The following is a 17,203-nucleotide window of genomic DNA, read 5'->3' as shown; positions in this document are numbered from 1 at the left end:
ATGGACCTTGACAAAAAATAATTGACTACCCCTGCTCTGTGGGAATGAAGCTTGCTCACTGTGGCTGGTACACAGCTCTAAAGAGCTGCAGAATGTTCAGTGAAGATAGAATGGTTGGAGAATTTTGCTAACAAACCTCTACAGAGCATGTGCAAACAGTGATTTTCAGAGGCTTATAATTCAGTCAAGTAGATTAGGTAGATTTCCATAGGAACTGCAAAAGGCACCTCCCCTGGTGGCATCCCTTGCCTAATTTCAAGTCCCTGTTCCAAAGTTTGAAAGTGCTAGAGCTTCTCAACAAACAGTTCTAACTTACTTTTTTTAAAACACTGGCAAAATAATGTATTTTCCCTAGCCTCATTCTCAAACAGTTGATCCATTTTTACTTAAAATTTCCCAGAAGCATTCAGCCTGAGGCAGACCTGGCATGTAAAATTTCAGCCTAAATGGTCAAAGTTATAAACAACTAAAAACAGGGATTTACAATAGAAAGTGCTAAGCAACACTTAGGTGTTGCTTCCAGCTCCATTATAATGAAAAATATGCAATATGTGGCAGTTAGCTCTTACCACATGAAAACTAAAACTAAGGTAAACAAGGTATGTGAGTGCTCTTTTAATGCAAGAAGGATGCACTTGTGATTAAGGCACTGGACTGGAACTCAGGAGATCAGAGTTTAATTCCTGGCTCTGCCAAAGATATCCTGTGTGATCACAGGCAAGCTACCTAATCTCTCTGTGCTTTAATTCCCCATGTAGAAATGGAACAACACTTCCTTTTTCTCTCTGGTCAATTTACTCTGTATGCCATTCATTGTCTCTTATTATGACTCTGTACAGCACCAAGCACAAGGGGGCTCTGAATTCAGTTAGGACATACAGATGTTACAAACAACAACATGAATTTAACAAGAATTTGAGTATTTTCGATGAAAGTGATGGTGGCTTTCTTTACTCCCTTTCTGCCTTTTCCAAAAACAGCAGTGAAAAAAATTCTATAAAGTGGTCTGTCATCACGACAGTAAGTAAAGAGATTATTAAAGTATTTACTCCCTTCATTTAAGAGTTGGAGTCAAGTAAAGGATCAACAAGAATCTCATCTTCTTTAATTCTTTCTGATGAAATGTAAAGCCAAGCTACTGACCACATACATTAATTAAAGATCAGTAGGCACTTTTTGTTAACTGGCCAAAGTCCAGCTCAGATAATTACATTCTACTGATCTACATTCACCCCTGTTTCACTTGGATATAGAATTTATAATTTATTGTTCTAAACCATTACTTATCATTGCTGTGAACTGTTTAAAAGTTGTTTGATTTTACAACAAATTTAGCTATATTTCATTCATGGGCATAGTGAATTTTGATTTTGATGCATCATACAGGTGGATCCTAAGCATTTTACACAGAGAGAAGGGGAGAAAGAGAACATGCTCTTGAAACATTTATTAAATGCTTTAGATGCCACCTGGATGAAGAGTGCTATCAGTATAGGATGCTATCATTCAATTCTATCGGCACAGAAAAACCACCTGTACTGCACGACTGGATCAACTAAGCGTCATTCAGTAATGGAAATAAAAAATGAGCATGTTAACAAGTGGGAAAATATGGGAGTCCTGGAATCAACAAATGTTATAATCACTGAGATAACCACAGTGTTAAAATATTAACTTTGGTTAGAATTGTGAAATACTGTATTTTACATCCAAACAAACACAATATGAAAATCATCCTGATGCCAACTTCAATTAACGAGCAAGATAATGGTGGAAAGACTGGCAACTGATAGAAGCAGGAAAAAAAACTCATGGCAAATCAGAACAAATGTAATCTGAAAACAAAAACAAAATCCCACAATTAATAAAACAAAGATACATTTTACATTCCCCGTAAGGAGATTTATTGGATCTACTTTCTCTGCAATGCGTGCACAGCTCATATTAACAGGAAAAGAACATTTAGGGGGTTCTTTTGGGGGGAAGGGAGGAAGGGTGATTCTTTAAGACTTACCTCTGACTGGGCACATTCATACTTTACCAGAAGTGCTGCAAGTTCACTACGGGCAGTTTCAGCCACAGCCCGATGATTTGTCTGTTCTCGATTGACAGGTATATCCAAAAGAATGTGATCATAAGCTCCCTGGGAAGACATCACAGTCAAGGCAAAATGAGAACCATCAGACACCATGTTTCTGAACAACGTTTCTTCAGATTTGTCCTGTCATTCAGTAGCTCAAAGAAAACACAATAAAAATGCTGTGCACTAACATTGGGTATGCTATACCCACCAAAGGTGTAAACAGACATAATTGTACTCAAATCAGTGGAGTCCCTCTACTCACACTGGTGGTGAATTTGGCCCTCGGTGTGTTAAACTGTTAAAATTCTAGAGTACAGCAGCAAAGTTACTTATGTAGTTATTAAACATTAAAGACAAAGAAAGCTTTACAGACTGTCCTTGGCCAGAGGTTGTGTGTCCCTACTATTTCAGTATTTAAATTCTGTTCCTGCACTGCACACTGATTTACAGTTTTGCAGAAAATAAAATATATCAATATGGGGCGGGGGGGAGTAGTATGAGGGATTAAAAAGCATCAAAACACAATACCTAGTCATGTAACTATTCACCTCCCCCCAACCTTCTTTTGGCTGCTGTTCCTCTTGGCTTTTAGACTTTTCCCATTCCGCGGCAGACCAGATCTCACATTTTGACAATGTATACACGCGTTCAGCTTTTGGATGCGCTGAATCCTGAGTTTTGTTTTCATTCTCTGAGTCCAAGAGCACCTTGCAGCACGTATCAAAGGAATCCCAATTAGCTTAAGTAAAACAAGTCCATTTAATTTAGAAAAGAGAGAAATGAAAGCCATGCCTTCCAATTTATGTCTAATCCAGGGTCTCGGCAACAGCCCCATTAGATAGGACATATTTTGTAGTTATTGTAGATTGAAACAATATTAAATCTGACATTCTTAGAACAGAACTGTGTTTAGTACATGCAGGGAATGCAAAGGAGTAGGGAGAGGGCATACAAAAAACCCCCCTCTCTACCTCCACCAACTCCCATGCAAAAATGAAACACAACTGTGGTCCTTGCACTATTACAAAAGAAAGACAGACTCCCATCCAGCAATGCTGTTAGAGCTAGACACCCCAGAGGGGGCAGAGATAGGACACAATCCACACTGCACACTGGACTGCAGAGCTGGTCTCACTCTGGAAAGGCACACTCCCTCCTCTTCAAGGGTGTCTCAGGGCTTGTCTACCCACAGAGTCAATCCTGAATAACTCAACATGTGGACATTTTTATTCCAGAATAAGAATGTCCATGTATATTGTTCTTCAAGAATAGTTATGAAGAACTCCACCTGCAGACAAGTCCTCGTGTCTATACCTCTAGGAGCTCCCATTGAGGCAGTGCACCACACCAAACCCAATGCATGCCAAATTGCACCTTTGAATTTTGTGTCCATACGTCTCTCTCCTAACTTGAAAGAGTGATGAGTAAATGAAAAAGGGAGTTCACAGTAGAAACACACAGGCAACCTTACAGCTGGCACTGGCAATTCAGCTATAATAGAGAAAACACATGCAGTGGTGTATTTTCTGAGCCTGAGTTTAGGATTATGCACATCAGTCACAAGTGGTGAAGATATTAAATTTATGCATGACATCCTAAGCAACTGTTTTGAGATATTTAAATTTTCTTTTGATATGATTTTTGTATCCCTCTGCTTGTAAAGTCAGACTCACTTATCATTTAAATCCAAATGTACAAGCCCAAGAGGGAAAGGAAAATGATAACGAATATATTTTAAAAAATCTCTAAAAACTACTATAAAGGTTTTCTACAGGTAATAATATTGCAAATAATAGGTTACTATTTAAACCAAGGCAAGAAACAAGCGCTATGTATCTCACTAGAAAGAGGGAATGCAGAGCTTTTCAATTATATAAAGCTCTTTTTTCCTCAATGGGTCACAAGAGATTAGTGAAATCTGTCACTGGTGCAAGACGGAATATTATCCCTCCTACTTCTGAGGAGGGACATTATTTTGGGGGTAACAGTGAATTTCATATTCAAGGGGGAAAGGTCAAAACATTTCTGTGGCAGCTTGTTTTAAGAAAACTTTGGAGTTGATGAGAGTTGAGGAATTTAGCAGTCCTAGGGGTGACAGAGTAGTGGGTAGAATGCAGGCAAACGTATTTAGGTACACATGAGGCAGCCAAAAGTTAAAGATAAATGTGATTTATTACATGTCTCTGGAATTTGTCATGACTGTCATCACCACATGGATGCACACACGTTCTTCTCCAATGCATATTTTAATTAGTAGTTTAGAAAAACATCAGCCTGCTAAGGATTAGTATCTTGGGAAAAGTCACAAAATAAATTATCTAGATGAAATAATGCCACATTTGCTCGTTGGTCAAATGTCAGTCTTTTAACACACAAAGGGCTTGTTCTTGTCACTCAACTGCCTGGCACAGTTTTGGAGAAACTATAAAAAGCACAAGGCTGATAACAACACTGTATCTTTCCAACGACAACGTAAAGAGTTTTCATTGCTTTGATGTTGTAGTGAATACAAAGAATCAAAACACCCTGCTAATGTACTTAGTAACTAGTTTTGTTTGATGATCAAAGCACGTACACAAGTGAAAACTACATACTCTGGTGTTGAAAGAGTAAATACTGACATTATAGCTTATAATCGGGACTTCTGTGTTGGTTGGTTTTTTTGGTTTATTAATTTCATATTTTGGGGTTTACTTTTTGCAATTTTTGTTTGATGTAATGTCCAAAAATTGGGTGTTTTCAGGGCTTGCTCTCTCTGTATATACTAGAATGAGTAATGTATATTATTTTTTACATTACTCATTACAGTCGTTCTGTAATGAGTAATCTCTTTGTAATGTTCCCTAATGCCCTTTAACGTACTGGTTCAAAGAGCACTAAGTTAAAGTACAAGAGGGAACCTTTAGTGCATGCCAGCAGGCCTACCCAGCAACACAGTGTGCTTTAGAAATTACACCTCCATAGGGCAGTGGTTTTCCCAGAATCCTGTACTTGCTACCATACTATGCCTGCTACTTATTATAATCACTTATCTGCTACCATCCTCTCTCCTGTTTTACTCCACGAGTTGTCTAACACCATGTGTTCAGATTTTTAGGACAGGGATTTAATTTTTTTTCCATATGCATACAACAGTCACTATAACAGAGCCCTAGTCCGTGCTTTGGGCTTCTAGGCACTACCACAATACCAACAAATGAAACAGTAATATCACCATCTCTTCGGGCTGAATTTCATATTACTGTGAATTTCTCTTCTCTCCTCTAAACAAACATAAAATGAATAAATTTAGTCACCATCTCTTATTCTCTGACATCATTACATAGGTGTCTCATCAAACTGATTAATACAGCACAAAATAAGAGAGTATTGTTCTAGAGGAAGATCCCTGATCCTCAGCAATACAAAAATGCCTTACTGCCTGAGGATCTAAAACCTGCACTGTTCATTTAGGGACAGATTGACAAACGTATTTAGGTGGCTAAGATGCAGACAGACACCCGAGGTATTTACAACAGTCCCTCAGTAGGTTCGGCACCTAACTCAGATTAAAGTTAATGGAAGATAGCTCCTAACTCAAGCACTTTTGAAAATCCCTCTAAAGGCATGGCTACACTTGCAGACGTAGAGCGCTTTGAGTTAAACCAGCCTTCGTAGAGCGCAGTAGGGAAAGCGCTGCAGTCTGCCCACATTGACCGCTTCAAGCGCACTGGCGTGGCCACATTTGCGGCACTTGCAGCGGCATTGGGAGCGGTGCATTATGGGCAGCTATCCCAGCATGCAAGTGGCTGCAACGTGCTTTTCAAATGGGGGAGGTGGGGTGGAGTGTGACAGGGAGTGTGTAGTGTGTATGTGGGGGGAGACAGAGTGGTTTTTTGGGGGAGCTGAGAGCATGTCAGCATGCTGTCTTGTAAGTTCAGACAGCAGCAGATGCCTCCTTCCCCCCACCACCTCTCTCTCTCTCACATACAGCATTCCACACTAATGGTTGCTTTGTCTTGGAGCAGATAAGCAGCTGACTGTCAGAAACGGAGCTGTCAAAGGGCATTTCCGCATTCCTACAGCCAATTCTAAACAATGACAAGAGTGGCCACCTGACTTAAGGGGATTATGGGACATTTCCGGAGGCTGATCAGAGTGCAGTAAAGCAACACCTCGATCACACTGGCGCCATGGCGCTCCAGCGAGGGTGCAGCAAACGTTATCCCACTCGCAGCGCTGTAGCCGCAGAGACAGAGCGCTCTACGTGCCTTGCCAGTGTGGACGGGTAGTGAGCTAGTGCACCCAGGGCTCCTTTATTGCACTGTAACTCGCAAGTGTAGCCAAGTCCTAAGTATCTATCTGCATCTTTAGCCACCTAAATACTTTTCTCAATCTGCTCCTAATGATCATTGTGGCACTAGAGATTGGAAAAGTTGGAACTACTATATTAATGTCCAGGTGGATTTTCTATATATATTCATACGGGTTTTGGGGGGTGAATATGTATATTTGTGTACACATTAAGTAAACACATTAATTTCTACATTTTGCTACTCAGTATGCACAAACCTGACTGGTGATCCATACCACTGCCAAGCAGTTAGCTAATCATGAGTGACTGAGAGATTTTAAAAGTATATTAAGCAGATCTGGCACTCCCTCAAACAAGAACAGAAAAGCTCACTTGCATAATGCCTAATCTCTACCATTCATTCTGTTCTCCACAGGCTGGTGCAAACAAAATGAAATAACATTTTTAAATAATAACTACAAGCGAGTTTTAAAAACAGGTCACTCATCCAAGATTTGCATGGTATAATTCAGTTCAGATGAAGTGTCTCCAACGCAGATCAATAAAATTCAAGTCATTAAAGCTAAATGAAAACAATCCAATCCATATAAAACACACGTAACAGATGCCTCTCCTGTCCCTTCCACATGGGAAACAGCAGCAGCAATTTCAAGTGGACTATGGAAATCCCAAGACCAGCTACAGCCAAAGGGGTAAGGGGTAAAGTCAGCGCCTTCCAACCTCCCCCCGCCCGCCAGTTCCAGGGGAACAAGCCCATTATACTGGACCCAGAAACCTCTCCTACAACTCCTTTACATGGGCAGCAGCAGCAGCTGCCAGGAGAAGCCTTCACATATCATCATTCGCTCAACTCTGTAACTTGAACTCTTGATGTATATTTATTTCATTTGCTATAATACCTTTCACTGCTGTCCCCCTTCATTCCAAGTGCAAGCAGGTGGACACCCCCACACAACACATCATGCCCGGAACAGAATCTACAAACTCTTTTTAATCTAAACATACCCCTTTTCCTGGGAGTTTTGGCTTTACTGGCCGATCACACAACAAAAACGTAAACCTCAGCCTACGGTGTTCCTATGGTTTCTCCTGTAGAGACCTATCTGACCTAGGCCCCAGTTTCCTGTTACGAAGAGCCACTCTCATCTTCCTTATATAAAGGGTTGAGTCGGCAAGCTGCACCTGCCACAGTGAGTCAGCAGAACTTCAGTAGTTTTATGCAGGGCTCCACCACCTCCTGAAAAAGGTGGATCACCAGATCCACCTCCTGAAGAAGGTAGATCACCTTGTTACACTCCCCTCCCCTTTGATATGACTGCAATACTTTAGCTGCCCACCATCAGTCTCTTCCCATTATGTTTTTGCCATCTTTCTTTCTTTAATTCACACAACCCCTTCCCCACCATTCTTCACTCTCACTTCAAACCCAACTACTGCCCTCCCAAAATCCCTAATATTAGTGAAACAAATATATAAAATATACATCAAAACAATAAAAAAAAACCTCCATAAGCCAAGTGTCACCCATCATCCTAATTGACCAGCGGGTACATTGTATCCCTTTCCCCAACACTTTGTCTGTTTCGACTGCATGCTGTTCAGAACAGGGATGACATCTTCCTCTGTATTTGAAAAGCAAATAGCACACTTCGATTGCTAGTACAATAGAAATAAAAAATGACTCACTAACCTTTCGTGCCTCTGTTCTTCCTTTGTTTCTAATAAAACAAATGTGAGAAAAAGAATTGAAAAAAAAATGCTTGATATCAAAATATAGCATATCTGAGAATTCTCATAAATCTGTTCTACTGACCTATTTCCTGTTCTTCCATCAACAAAATAAGGGCATAATAGCAGGAGACAGCAGGTGTAGGGAGAGCTTCCGTAGCAGCCCATCAAAGGCCCCAGCCACCAGAAGCCCTCCAATAGCAGCCAGAGCAGCCTTCAGATCCTTGTCTACCAACTGTCATGATAGTCCTCTTCACATGGCCAATGATCTCTGCTCCAGTTACATGACCACTTTTGTCCAGTCACCTCCTTTCCTCTCTCCCCTCCGATCTTTACTCTTTCGTTCCTCTTCTCACCCCATCAATTTCACCCCTCTTCTTTTTACCCAATTTCCCACTTAAACCCTCCGGCACAAATAAAATCAAAACAAAAAATAAAATCCATGCAATAAACATGACATGGGTCAACCTTAACCATAAGCTGTAATTTGTATGTTGCATCCCTTTCCGCCACCATTTATCAGTTTTTATGCTTTTTAGATTGCAAGTTCTTGGGGCAGGGACTGGTTGTGCCTATGTATTTGTACAATGCCTTAGTACACTGGGTCTCAAGACTGATTGGAACCATTGGGTCTTACTACAATTAAATAAACAAATAAAAAGAAAGGGGAAAAGCTGACTAGTATTGCTAAACCCAAAGGTTCACCTTCTATGTCATACCAGATTCATATTTAACAAAATAAAGAAGAGTTATGCAGACAGTGTTTCTATTTTTAATTACATTCATATTCATGGACACACATGTGAATTAAAAAGGGGCTCATTCTGAAAAGTTAGGGCAATAGGAGGGGTGAGATTCTGGGCTGCACCTCTGATGGTATGTCTACACTGCAAAAAAAAAGTGTGTTCTTAATTTGGCTATCTACCCTGCATTACCTAACACTGATTAAAATAGCAGCCAAGATATGGCAATTTGGCTTTTAACTTGAGATAGCCTGTAGAACAGCTAGGGGTTGAACTTGAGCTCTTAACTCAAGTTAAAAGCTAAATTGCCATGTCTTCACTGATATTTTAACCAGAGCTGGTTAATGTTGATTAGCTAACCTGAGTTAAGAACACACCCTTTTTTGCAGTGCAGACAGAGAAAGTGGAGGTTAATGTGGTTTTAAGCCTTCTTGCACAGTCCTGATTCTAGACTGCTTTGGGAAAAGGGTCTGTCGAAATCATGGCAGCCTGTCCCTGACAGCCTATGAGTGACAGTGCTTCTCCCCCCCCACCACCGATACACATGCACACCAGGTCTTGCAAGCGTACCCCAGAGGACAGCCTATGGCTGTCTTCCCTAATTGCACTAGCTGTCTTCCTCAGTGCCTGTGCCAGAATTCTCCCAGAGCCAAATCCATACCTTTTAGGGCCCTTTCATTCAACTTTGGTCATTCTACCTGGAGTAAAGGGCCCAGAAATGTTGGATATTAAAGCAAAATAATAATATTACACCTAGACCAACAGTTCTCAAACTTTAAAATCTAGCATATGAGATCTAAAACTCAAAAGTACTTAGTGTAACACCCTTATAATATTAGTCAGTGTAGTTATAATGGATTCTACTCTGATAAACCAATCCATGTATCACATGACTGCAGCAGGCATGTCATCTGTGGTTGCATATACTGCCTTTTGAGAAATCCTGGCCTTGACAGTTTCTGCACTGCTGAATGCCCCTCTTTTGTTAAGGTGGAGGAAGAAGGAATTCTAAGGTGGCTGAGGCAATATCTTTCATGCTTGTCTCTCTCACCACAACAGTCGGTCAAATAAAAGATTATTACCTCACTCACCTTGTCTTTCTAATATCCTGGGACCAACACAGCTACAACAACTCCTCTTACAGAGTCAATTACATAAACTTATTACAGACTTGACAACCCCAGGCATCCAAAAATCATGAGTCTCAAAAAATTATAAAATATTTTCCCAAAAATCTCATGATTTTAAACCAACAAATTTGGGGTTATTTTGCCTTCTGATTTCTGAGCCTTTCGGGTGTAGGGAGGGGTTCACATTTTGAAACTTTTCTCTGCAACCGTCAAGTCTAGAAACTTAACTTATAAAAATACAGCTGAGATTTTCATATAACCACTTGACTTCACAAGTTAGGGTTCTATGAAAAAAAAGACAAATATTGTAAGACAAGTGATAAAATTGCAGGAGTTGGCAATATGCCATATGCCGTGTACATAAATATTTTCTGTTTATTTTGCAATTACTACATTTCAGTTTTATCCTCTTTATTTTCAAATTATGGAAAAGGGTGAAAACAATGTCTGATTGCGGCGAACAGCAGAGAGGCTAACAGAGGGAGTTTGCCTGGGATCTGTTGAGAGGAGGTACGCTAAGGGCTGCATTAGGGAGGCTGTGTTGGTGAGTATCTGAGTGTCTGTTGTGGGGACAGTTTGACTGTGTGCTTGATTGGCTGTTTGTTTGAAAAGTGTGATTTGGGAGTGCTTTGTTCCAGGTGAGCCTTGAGTGGGCCTGACTGTTATAAAAAGCCAGTCAGCTGCGAACCAGCTGAGTGGCGAACGGCAGAGAGGCTAACAGAGGGAGTTTTCCCGGGGAGAGCCCACTGAGGCTTACATCTTGCCGGCTTCTCTGAGTAGTTACTACAACTCCTGAGGAAGTTTGTAGAAGGAAGGTAATATAGACGGGGAGCGTTCAGCTGTTGTGACCTGCACTGGATGTGCCATGTTTGTCTTTCTTCCACAGGACAGAAGTGACTTTGTCTGTACAAAGTACAAGCTGGTCTCCATATTGGAAGAGAAGGTTCAAGGTCTGGAAAAACAAGTATCAACCCTGCGTTGCATAAGAGAAACTGAAGATTTCCTGGACAGATGTCAGGATATCCTTCTACGGGCACAACGTTCTGAAGATTCAGAGCAGGCTGCGCAGCGGGGACAGGAGGACGGTGAAGAAATTTGGCAGCATGTGACTTCCAGAAGACGAAAGGGGAGCATCCATGTACCAGCAGCGCAGATACAGGTAAGCAACCATTTTCATGTTCTCTCCACTGGTACTAATGCGGAGAGTGGACTAGATGATACATCTGAGGGAAGGGAACAGAAGGAGACTCCGCCGATTGGAAGGCATGAGATGCACTGTCCTAGGGATCAGAGTAGCAGCCGTGTTAGTCTGTATTCGCAAAAAGAAAAGGAGTACTTGTGGCACCTTAGAGACTAACCAATTTATTTGAGCATAAGCTTTCGTGAGCTACAGCTCACTTCATCGGATGCATTCAGTGGAAAATACAGTGAGGAGATTTGTGTATATAAACCTCCTCACTGTATTTTCCACTGAATGCATCCAATGAAGTGAGCTGTAGCTCACGAAAGCTTGTGCTCAAATAAATTGGTTAGTCTCTAAGGTGCCACAAGTCCTCCTTTTCTTTTTGTCCTAGGGATGGGGGTTCCACGACCACCGCTCCGAAGAGGAGGCGGCGGGTGGTGGTGGTGGTCGGGGACTCTCTCCTCAGGGGGACTGAGTCATCTATCTGTCGCTCCGACCGGGAAAACCGAGAAGTATGCTGCTTGCCACGAGCCAGGATTCACAATGTGACGGAGAGACTGCCGAGACTCATCAAGCCCTCGGATCGCTACCCCTTCCTGCTTCTCCACGTGGGTACCAATGATACTGCCAAGAATGACCTTGAGCGGATCACTGCGGACTACGTGGTTCTGGGAAGAAGGATAAAGGAGTTTGAGGCACAAGTGGTGTTTCCATCCATCCTCCCAATAGAAGGAAAAGGCCTGGGTAGAGACCGTCAAATCGTGGAAGTCAACGAATGGCTATGCAGGTGGTGTCAGAGAGAAGGCTTTGGATTCTTTGACCATGGGATGGTGTTCCAAGAAGGAAAGCTAGGCAGAGACGGGCTCCACCTAATGAAGAGAGGGAAGAGCATCTTTGCGAGCAGGCTGGCTAACCTAGTGAGAAGGGCTTTAAACTAGGTTCACCGGGGGAAGGAAACCAAAGCCCTGAGGTAAGTGGGGAAGTGGGATACTGGGAGGAAGCACGAGCAGGAGAACGTGAAAGGGGAGGGCTCCTGCCTCATACTAAGAAAGCAGGACAAACAACAAGTTATCTCAAGTGCCTATACACAAATGCAAGAAGCCTGGGAAACAAGCAGGGAGAACTGGAAGTCCTGGCACAGTCAAGGAATTATGATGTGATTGGAATAACAGAGACTTAGTGGGATAACTCACATGACTGGAGTACTGTCATGGATGGATACAAACTGTTCAGAAAGGACAGGCAGGGCAGAAAAGGTGGGGGAGTTGCACTGTATGTAAGGGAGCAGTATGACTGCTCAGGGCTCCGGTATGAAACTGTAGAAAAACCTGAGTGTCTCTGGATTAAGTTTAGAAGCGTGAGCAACAAGGGTGATGTCGTGGTGGGAGTCTGCTATAGACCACTGGACTAGGGGGATGAGGTGGATGAGGCTTTCTTCCGGCAACTAACGGAAGTTACTAGATCGCAGGCCCTGGTTCTCATGGGAGACTTCAATCACCCTGATATCTGCTGGGAGAGCAATACACCGGTGCACAGACAATCCAGGAAGTTTTTGGAAAGTGCAGGGGACAATTTTCTGGTGCAAGTGCTGGAGGAACCAACTAGGGGCAGAGCTCTTCTTGACCTGCTGCTCACAAACCGGGAAGAATTAGTAGGGGAAGAAAAAGTGGATGGGAACCTGGGAGGCAGTGACCATGAGATGGTTCAGTTCAGGATCCTGACACAGGTAAGAAAGGAGAGCAGCAGAATACAGACCCTGGACTTCAGAAAAGCAGATTTTGACAACCTCAGGGAACTGATGGGCAGGATCCCTTGGGAGAATAACATGGGGGAAAAGGAGTCCAGGAGAGCTGGCTGTATTTTAAAGAATCCTTATTGAGGTTACAGGGACAAACCATCCCGATGTGTAGAAAGAATAGTAAATATGGCAGGCGACCAGCTTGGCTTAACAGTGCTGATCTTAAACACAAAAAAGAAGCTTATAAGAAGTGGAAGATTGGACAAATGACCAGAGAAGAGTATAAAAATATTGCTCAGGCATGCAGAAGTGAAATCAGGAAGGCCAAATCACACTTGGAGTTGCAGCTAGCAAGAGATGTTAAGAGTAACAAGAAGGGTTTCTTCAGGTATGTTAGCAACAAGAAGAAAGTCAAGGAAAGTGTGGGCCCCTTACTGAATGGGGGAGGCAACCTAGTGACAGAGGATGTGGAAAAAGCTAACGTACTCAATGCTATTTTTGCTTCTGTCTTCACGAACAAGGTCAGCTCCCAGACTGCTGCACTGGGCAGCACAGCATGGGGAGGAGGTGACCAGCCCTCTGTGGAGAAAGAAGTGGTTCAGGACTATTTAGAAAAGCTGGACGAGCACAAGTCCATGGGGCCGGATGCGCTGCATCCGACACTGCTAAAGGAGCTGGCGGATGTGACTGCAGAACCATTGGCCATTATCTTTGAAAACTCATGGTGATCGGAGGAGGTCCCGGATGACTGGAAAAAGGCTACTGTCGTGCCCATCTTTAAAAAAGGGAAGGAGGAGGATCCTGGGAACTACAGGCCAGTCAGCCTCACCTCAGTCCCTGGAAAAATCATGGAGCAGGTCCTCAAGGAATCAATTCTGAAGCACTTAGAGGAGAGGAAAGTGATCAGGAACAGTCAGCATGGATTCACCAAGGGCAAGTCATGCCTGACTAATCTAATTGCCTTCCGTGACAAGAAAACTGGCTCTGTGGATGAGGGGAAAGCAGTGGACGTGTTGTTCCTTGACTTTAGCAAAGCTTTTGACACGGTCTCCCACAGTATTCTTGCCAGCAAGTTAAAAAAGTATGGGCTGGATGAATGGACGCTAAGGTGGATAGAAAGCTGGCTAGATTGTCGGGCTCAAAGGGTAGTGATCAATGGCTCCATGTCTAGTTGGCAGCCGGTATCAAGCAGAGTGCCCCAAGGGTCAGTCCTGGGGCCGGTTTTGTTCAATATCTTCATTAATGATCTGGAGGATGGCGTGGATTGCACCCTCAGCAAATTTGCAGATTACCCTAAACTGGGAGGAGAGGTAGATATGCTGGAGGGTAGGGATAGTATAGAGAGGGACCTAGACAAATTAGAGGATTGGGCCAAAAGAAATCTGATGAGGTTCAACAAGGACAAGTGCAGAGTCCTGCATTTAGGACGGAAGAATCCCATGCACCGCTACAGACTAGGGACTAAATGGCGAGGCAGCAGTTCTGCAGAAAAGGACCTAGGGGTTGCAGTGGACAAGAAGCTGGTTATGAATCAACAGCGTGCCCTTATTGCCAAGAAGGCCAATGGTATTTTGGGCTGTATAAGTGGGGGCATTGCCAGCAGATCGAGGGATGTGATCGTTCCCCTCTATTCGACATTGGTGAGGCCTCATCTGGAGTACTGTGTCCAGTTTTGGGCCCCACACTACAAGAAGGATGTGGAAAAATTGGAAAACGTCCAGCGGAGGACAACAAAAATGATTAGGGGACTGGAACACATGACTTATGAGGAGAAGCTAAGGGAACCGGGATTGTTTAGTCTGCGGAAGAGAAGAATGAGGGAGGATTTGATAGCTGCTTTCAACTACCTGAAAGGGGGTTCCAAAGAGGATGGATCTAGACTGTTCTCAGTGGTAGCAGATGACAGAATGAGGAGTAATGATTTCAAGTTGCAGTGGGGGAGGTTTAGGTTGGATGTTAGGAAAAACTTTTTCACTAGGAGAGTGGTGAAACACTGGAATGCATTACCTAGGGAGGTGGTGGAATCTCCTTCCTTAGAAGGTTTTAAGGTCAGGCTTGACAAAGCTCTGGCTGGGATGATTTAGTTGGGGATTGGTCCTGCTTCAAGCAGGGGGTTGGACTAGATGACCTCCTGAGGTCCCTTCCAACCCTGATGTTCTATGATTCTATGATCACTTTTCACTATATCCTTCATCGTCACAATCAAGTCCACCTACCCAGTTAGTCTTTTCCTTTCCAAAAAGACCTAACTTTTAGCTTGTAATTCCTGCCAATCCTCTGATTATTTTTGATGTGCTTCTCTGGACTTTTTCTAACATCACTGTGTCTTTTCTGAAACAAGCATAACCTAAAAACAATAGTCCAGGTGAATAATATCAATTACTTCTGGCATTTTCAGTGTTTCTCTTCTGACGATAAGTCCTGCTCAGTCTGCTGTTGTCATTATAAGATGTTGTTGGACATCATTCTCCACTGTTGTTTATTTAATAACAAGCCTAATTCAAAGTTGTTTAATATGCTCAAAAGAAAGTCACATAGCAACCAAAATGTTATTTTTACCTTCCAGCACTGCAGATAGCATTTAAATTCACTCTCTCTTCCACTTGTCTCTTCATTATGGTGAGTTGATCTTGAACCTAAATGTGACAAATAACTGTTTACCATGGTTAAGAACAGCAGTTATCTCAAGACAATTATGAAAATACTGGTATTTCAACTTTTATAACAACTTCTTACATCTTCTTGTAAAGACTTGATTAATTAAGGGATGAAGTAAAAAGAAAAAAATTGGTGAAATGGGTCCCCCTGCTGCTTTGTTTCAACAGTTTTGTGAAATAAATGCTGTGGAAAAGCTGAAAAATTTATTATTTGTAATAACTTTGAGATCAACATGTTTTATATGCTTTAAAAAACAAATATGGAAACAGAGTTCAGATCTTGCTGCCAGCAGACAAAGGGTCAGAGGAATGAAATGCAGCAAAAGCAAGTTACTGTGCAGAAAATCACCGCTTGCTCACATGCAGTTTCACTTGTTTTCTTTGTTTTATCTATTGGTTGGTGGACAACAATATAAGGCTTTGTAGAATAAATTAGTGTTAATGAGAGATTTGTAAATGGAGGAGAGACCACAAAGGTGATGGACACTCTAACAGTGCCAATATTCTATTCTAATATCCTCTTTGTTTCATGCCTTCTATGTCTTGCATTACACTGAACAGATATATACTTATGAATATATAGTTGGCTTGTGCACAGTATAAATTTTAAGGGTCCAGTCCCACATCTCTCTCTACTCCACCAGCTCTGATCCGTCACAATTATTACATATACTTTTGCAATGCCTGTAAAAGTAATTTTAAGTATGTTCTTCATTTAGAAGTCACCTAGTTACAGATCATTTTTATATTTTTTTTTTTGCTATCAATTCTAAAATATTAAAAATTCATGCTGCTGAAAACAGTTTTCTAACAGGTTGAAAGCTGTATTTACTAAAATGGCAACAGACTTCAGAATGTTGAAAAACAAAAATTCTAAGCAGAGCAACAAAACAATTTAGTGCAATACAAAAATCACATCCCACTGTTAACAAAAGTCAGTGAATAGCTGAGTATCACCTATTAATGGCTGTTTTTCTTACTGAATAAAGTATTGTTAAAATGATGGACTTCTATATTAACTACACTTTTTGCTATTGCTTTAGCAGGCAATTGGTTTCATTTCCAAGCAATATCCTTGAGCCTCACCTTTAACTTCACATCAAAGCCATCATACCACAGTTTCAAAGGAATGAGTTGGAAGAATGATAAAGAAACGCAATGAAGAAAAGCCTTGGATAACACAAGTAAATTCCTAGCACACTGAAGATACTCCCTTTTGCAACATTTAATAAGAAAAATTTTTGTCCTTGAATTTGTAAAGATAAGTTTTAATGATCAGTCAGACTTTATTTAAATCATTGAACCAAATATCTCTACTGCTTTGTAGTATATGAAGTAATGCAGCTGTTAAAATTGACAAAATGATGAGGTGAAACTAAAAACTGAAACAAAAAGGGAACTTGTAGTTGCATTTTGAAGTATTAAAATGAATGTCACTAATCCTCCACAGAAATAAGCAATTAAATAAAAAGCTATCTTTTTTCCCCTCTGAAATGTCTGAAAACTGGCTAACAGATCAATAGGACAGCTTTGAGGCAGTTAGAAATTAGCCATTCTATCTTGGAAACATCAGGATGAAGGCACTAGACTAGAATTTCTTGAACTTGAAGAAACTATGCCCAAATTTTTCCAAAATTCATGCCCCAT

At 41.7% G+C, this 17,203-nt stretch overlaps 1 protein-coding gene across 3 annotated transcripts in view; it reads right to left on the bottom strand.

Annotated features, from left to right (window-relative positions):
- The window catches only part of CCDC170 (coiled-coil domain containing 170), a 74,951-nt gene that overhangs the window by 55,483 nt on the left and 2,265 nt on the right, over positions 1 to 17,203 (bottom strand). For all 3 annotated transcript variants that reach the window (XM_037895004.2, XM_037895001.2, XM_037895002.2), the window contains exons 2-4: positions 15,459 to 15,535; positions 8,068 to 8,095; positions 2,015 to 2,143 (exon numbers count right to left, since the gene is read on the bottom strand). In XM_037895004.2, coding sequence (XP_037750932.1) covers positions 2,015 to 2,143; positions 8,068 to 8,095; positions 15,459 to 15,535 — 234 coding nt within the window. The remainder of the gene's footprint in view (positions 1 to 2,014; positions 2,144 to 8,067; positions 8,096 to 15,458; positions 15,536 to 17,203) is intronic.

Source organism: Chelonia mydas, chromosome 3 (genome assembly GCF_015237465.2).
Source record: "Chelonia mydas isolate rCheMyd1 chromosome 3, rCheMyd1.pri.v2, whole genome shotgun sequence".
NCBI classification, from domain to species: domain Eukaryota; kingdom Metazoa; phylum Chordata; order Testudines; family Cheloniidae; genus Chelonia; species Chelonia mydas.
Note: the sequence above shows the minus strand (reverse complement) of the source record. Positions and strands in the feature narration are given on the sequence as shown.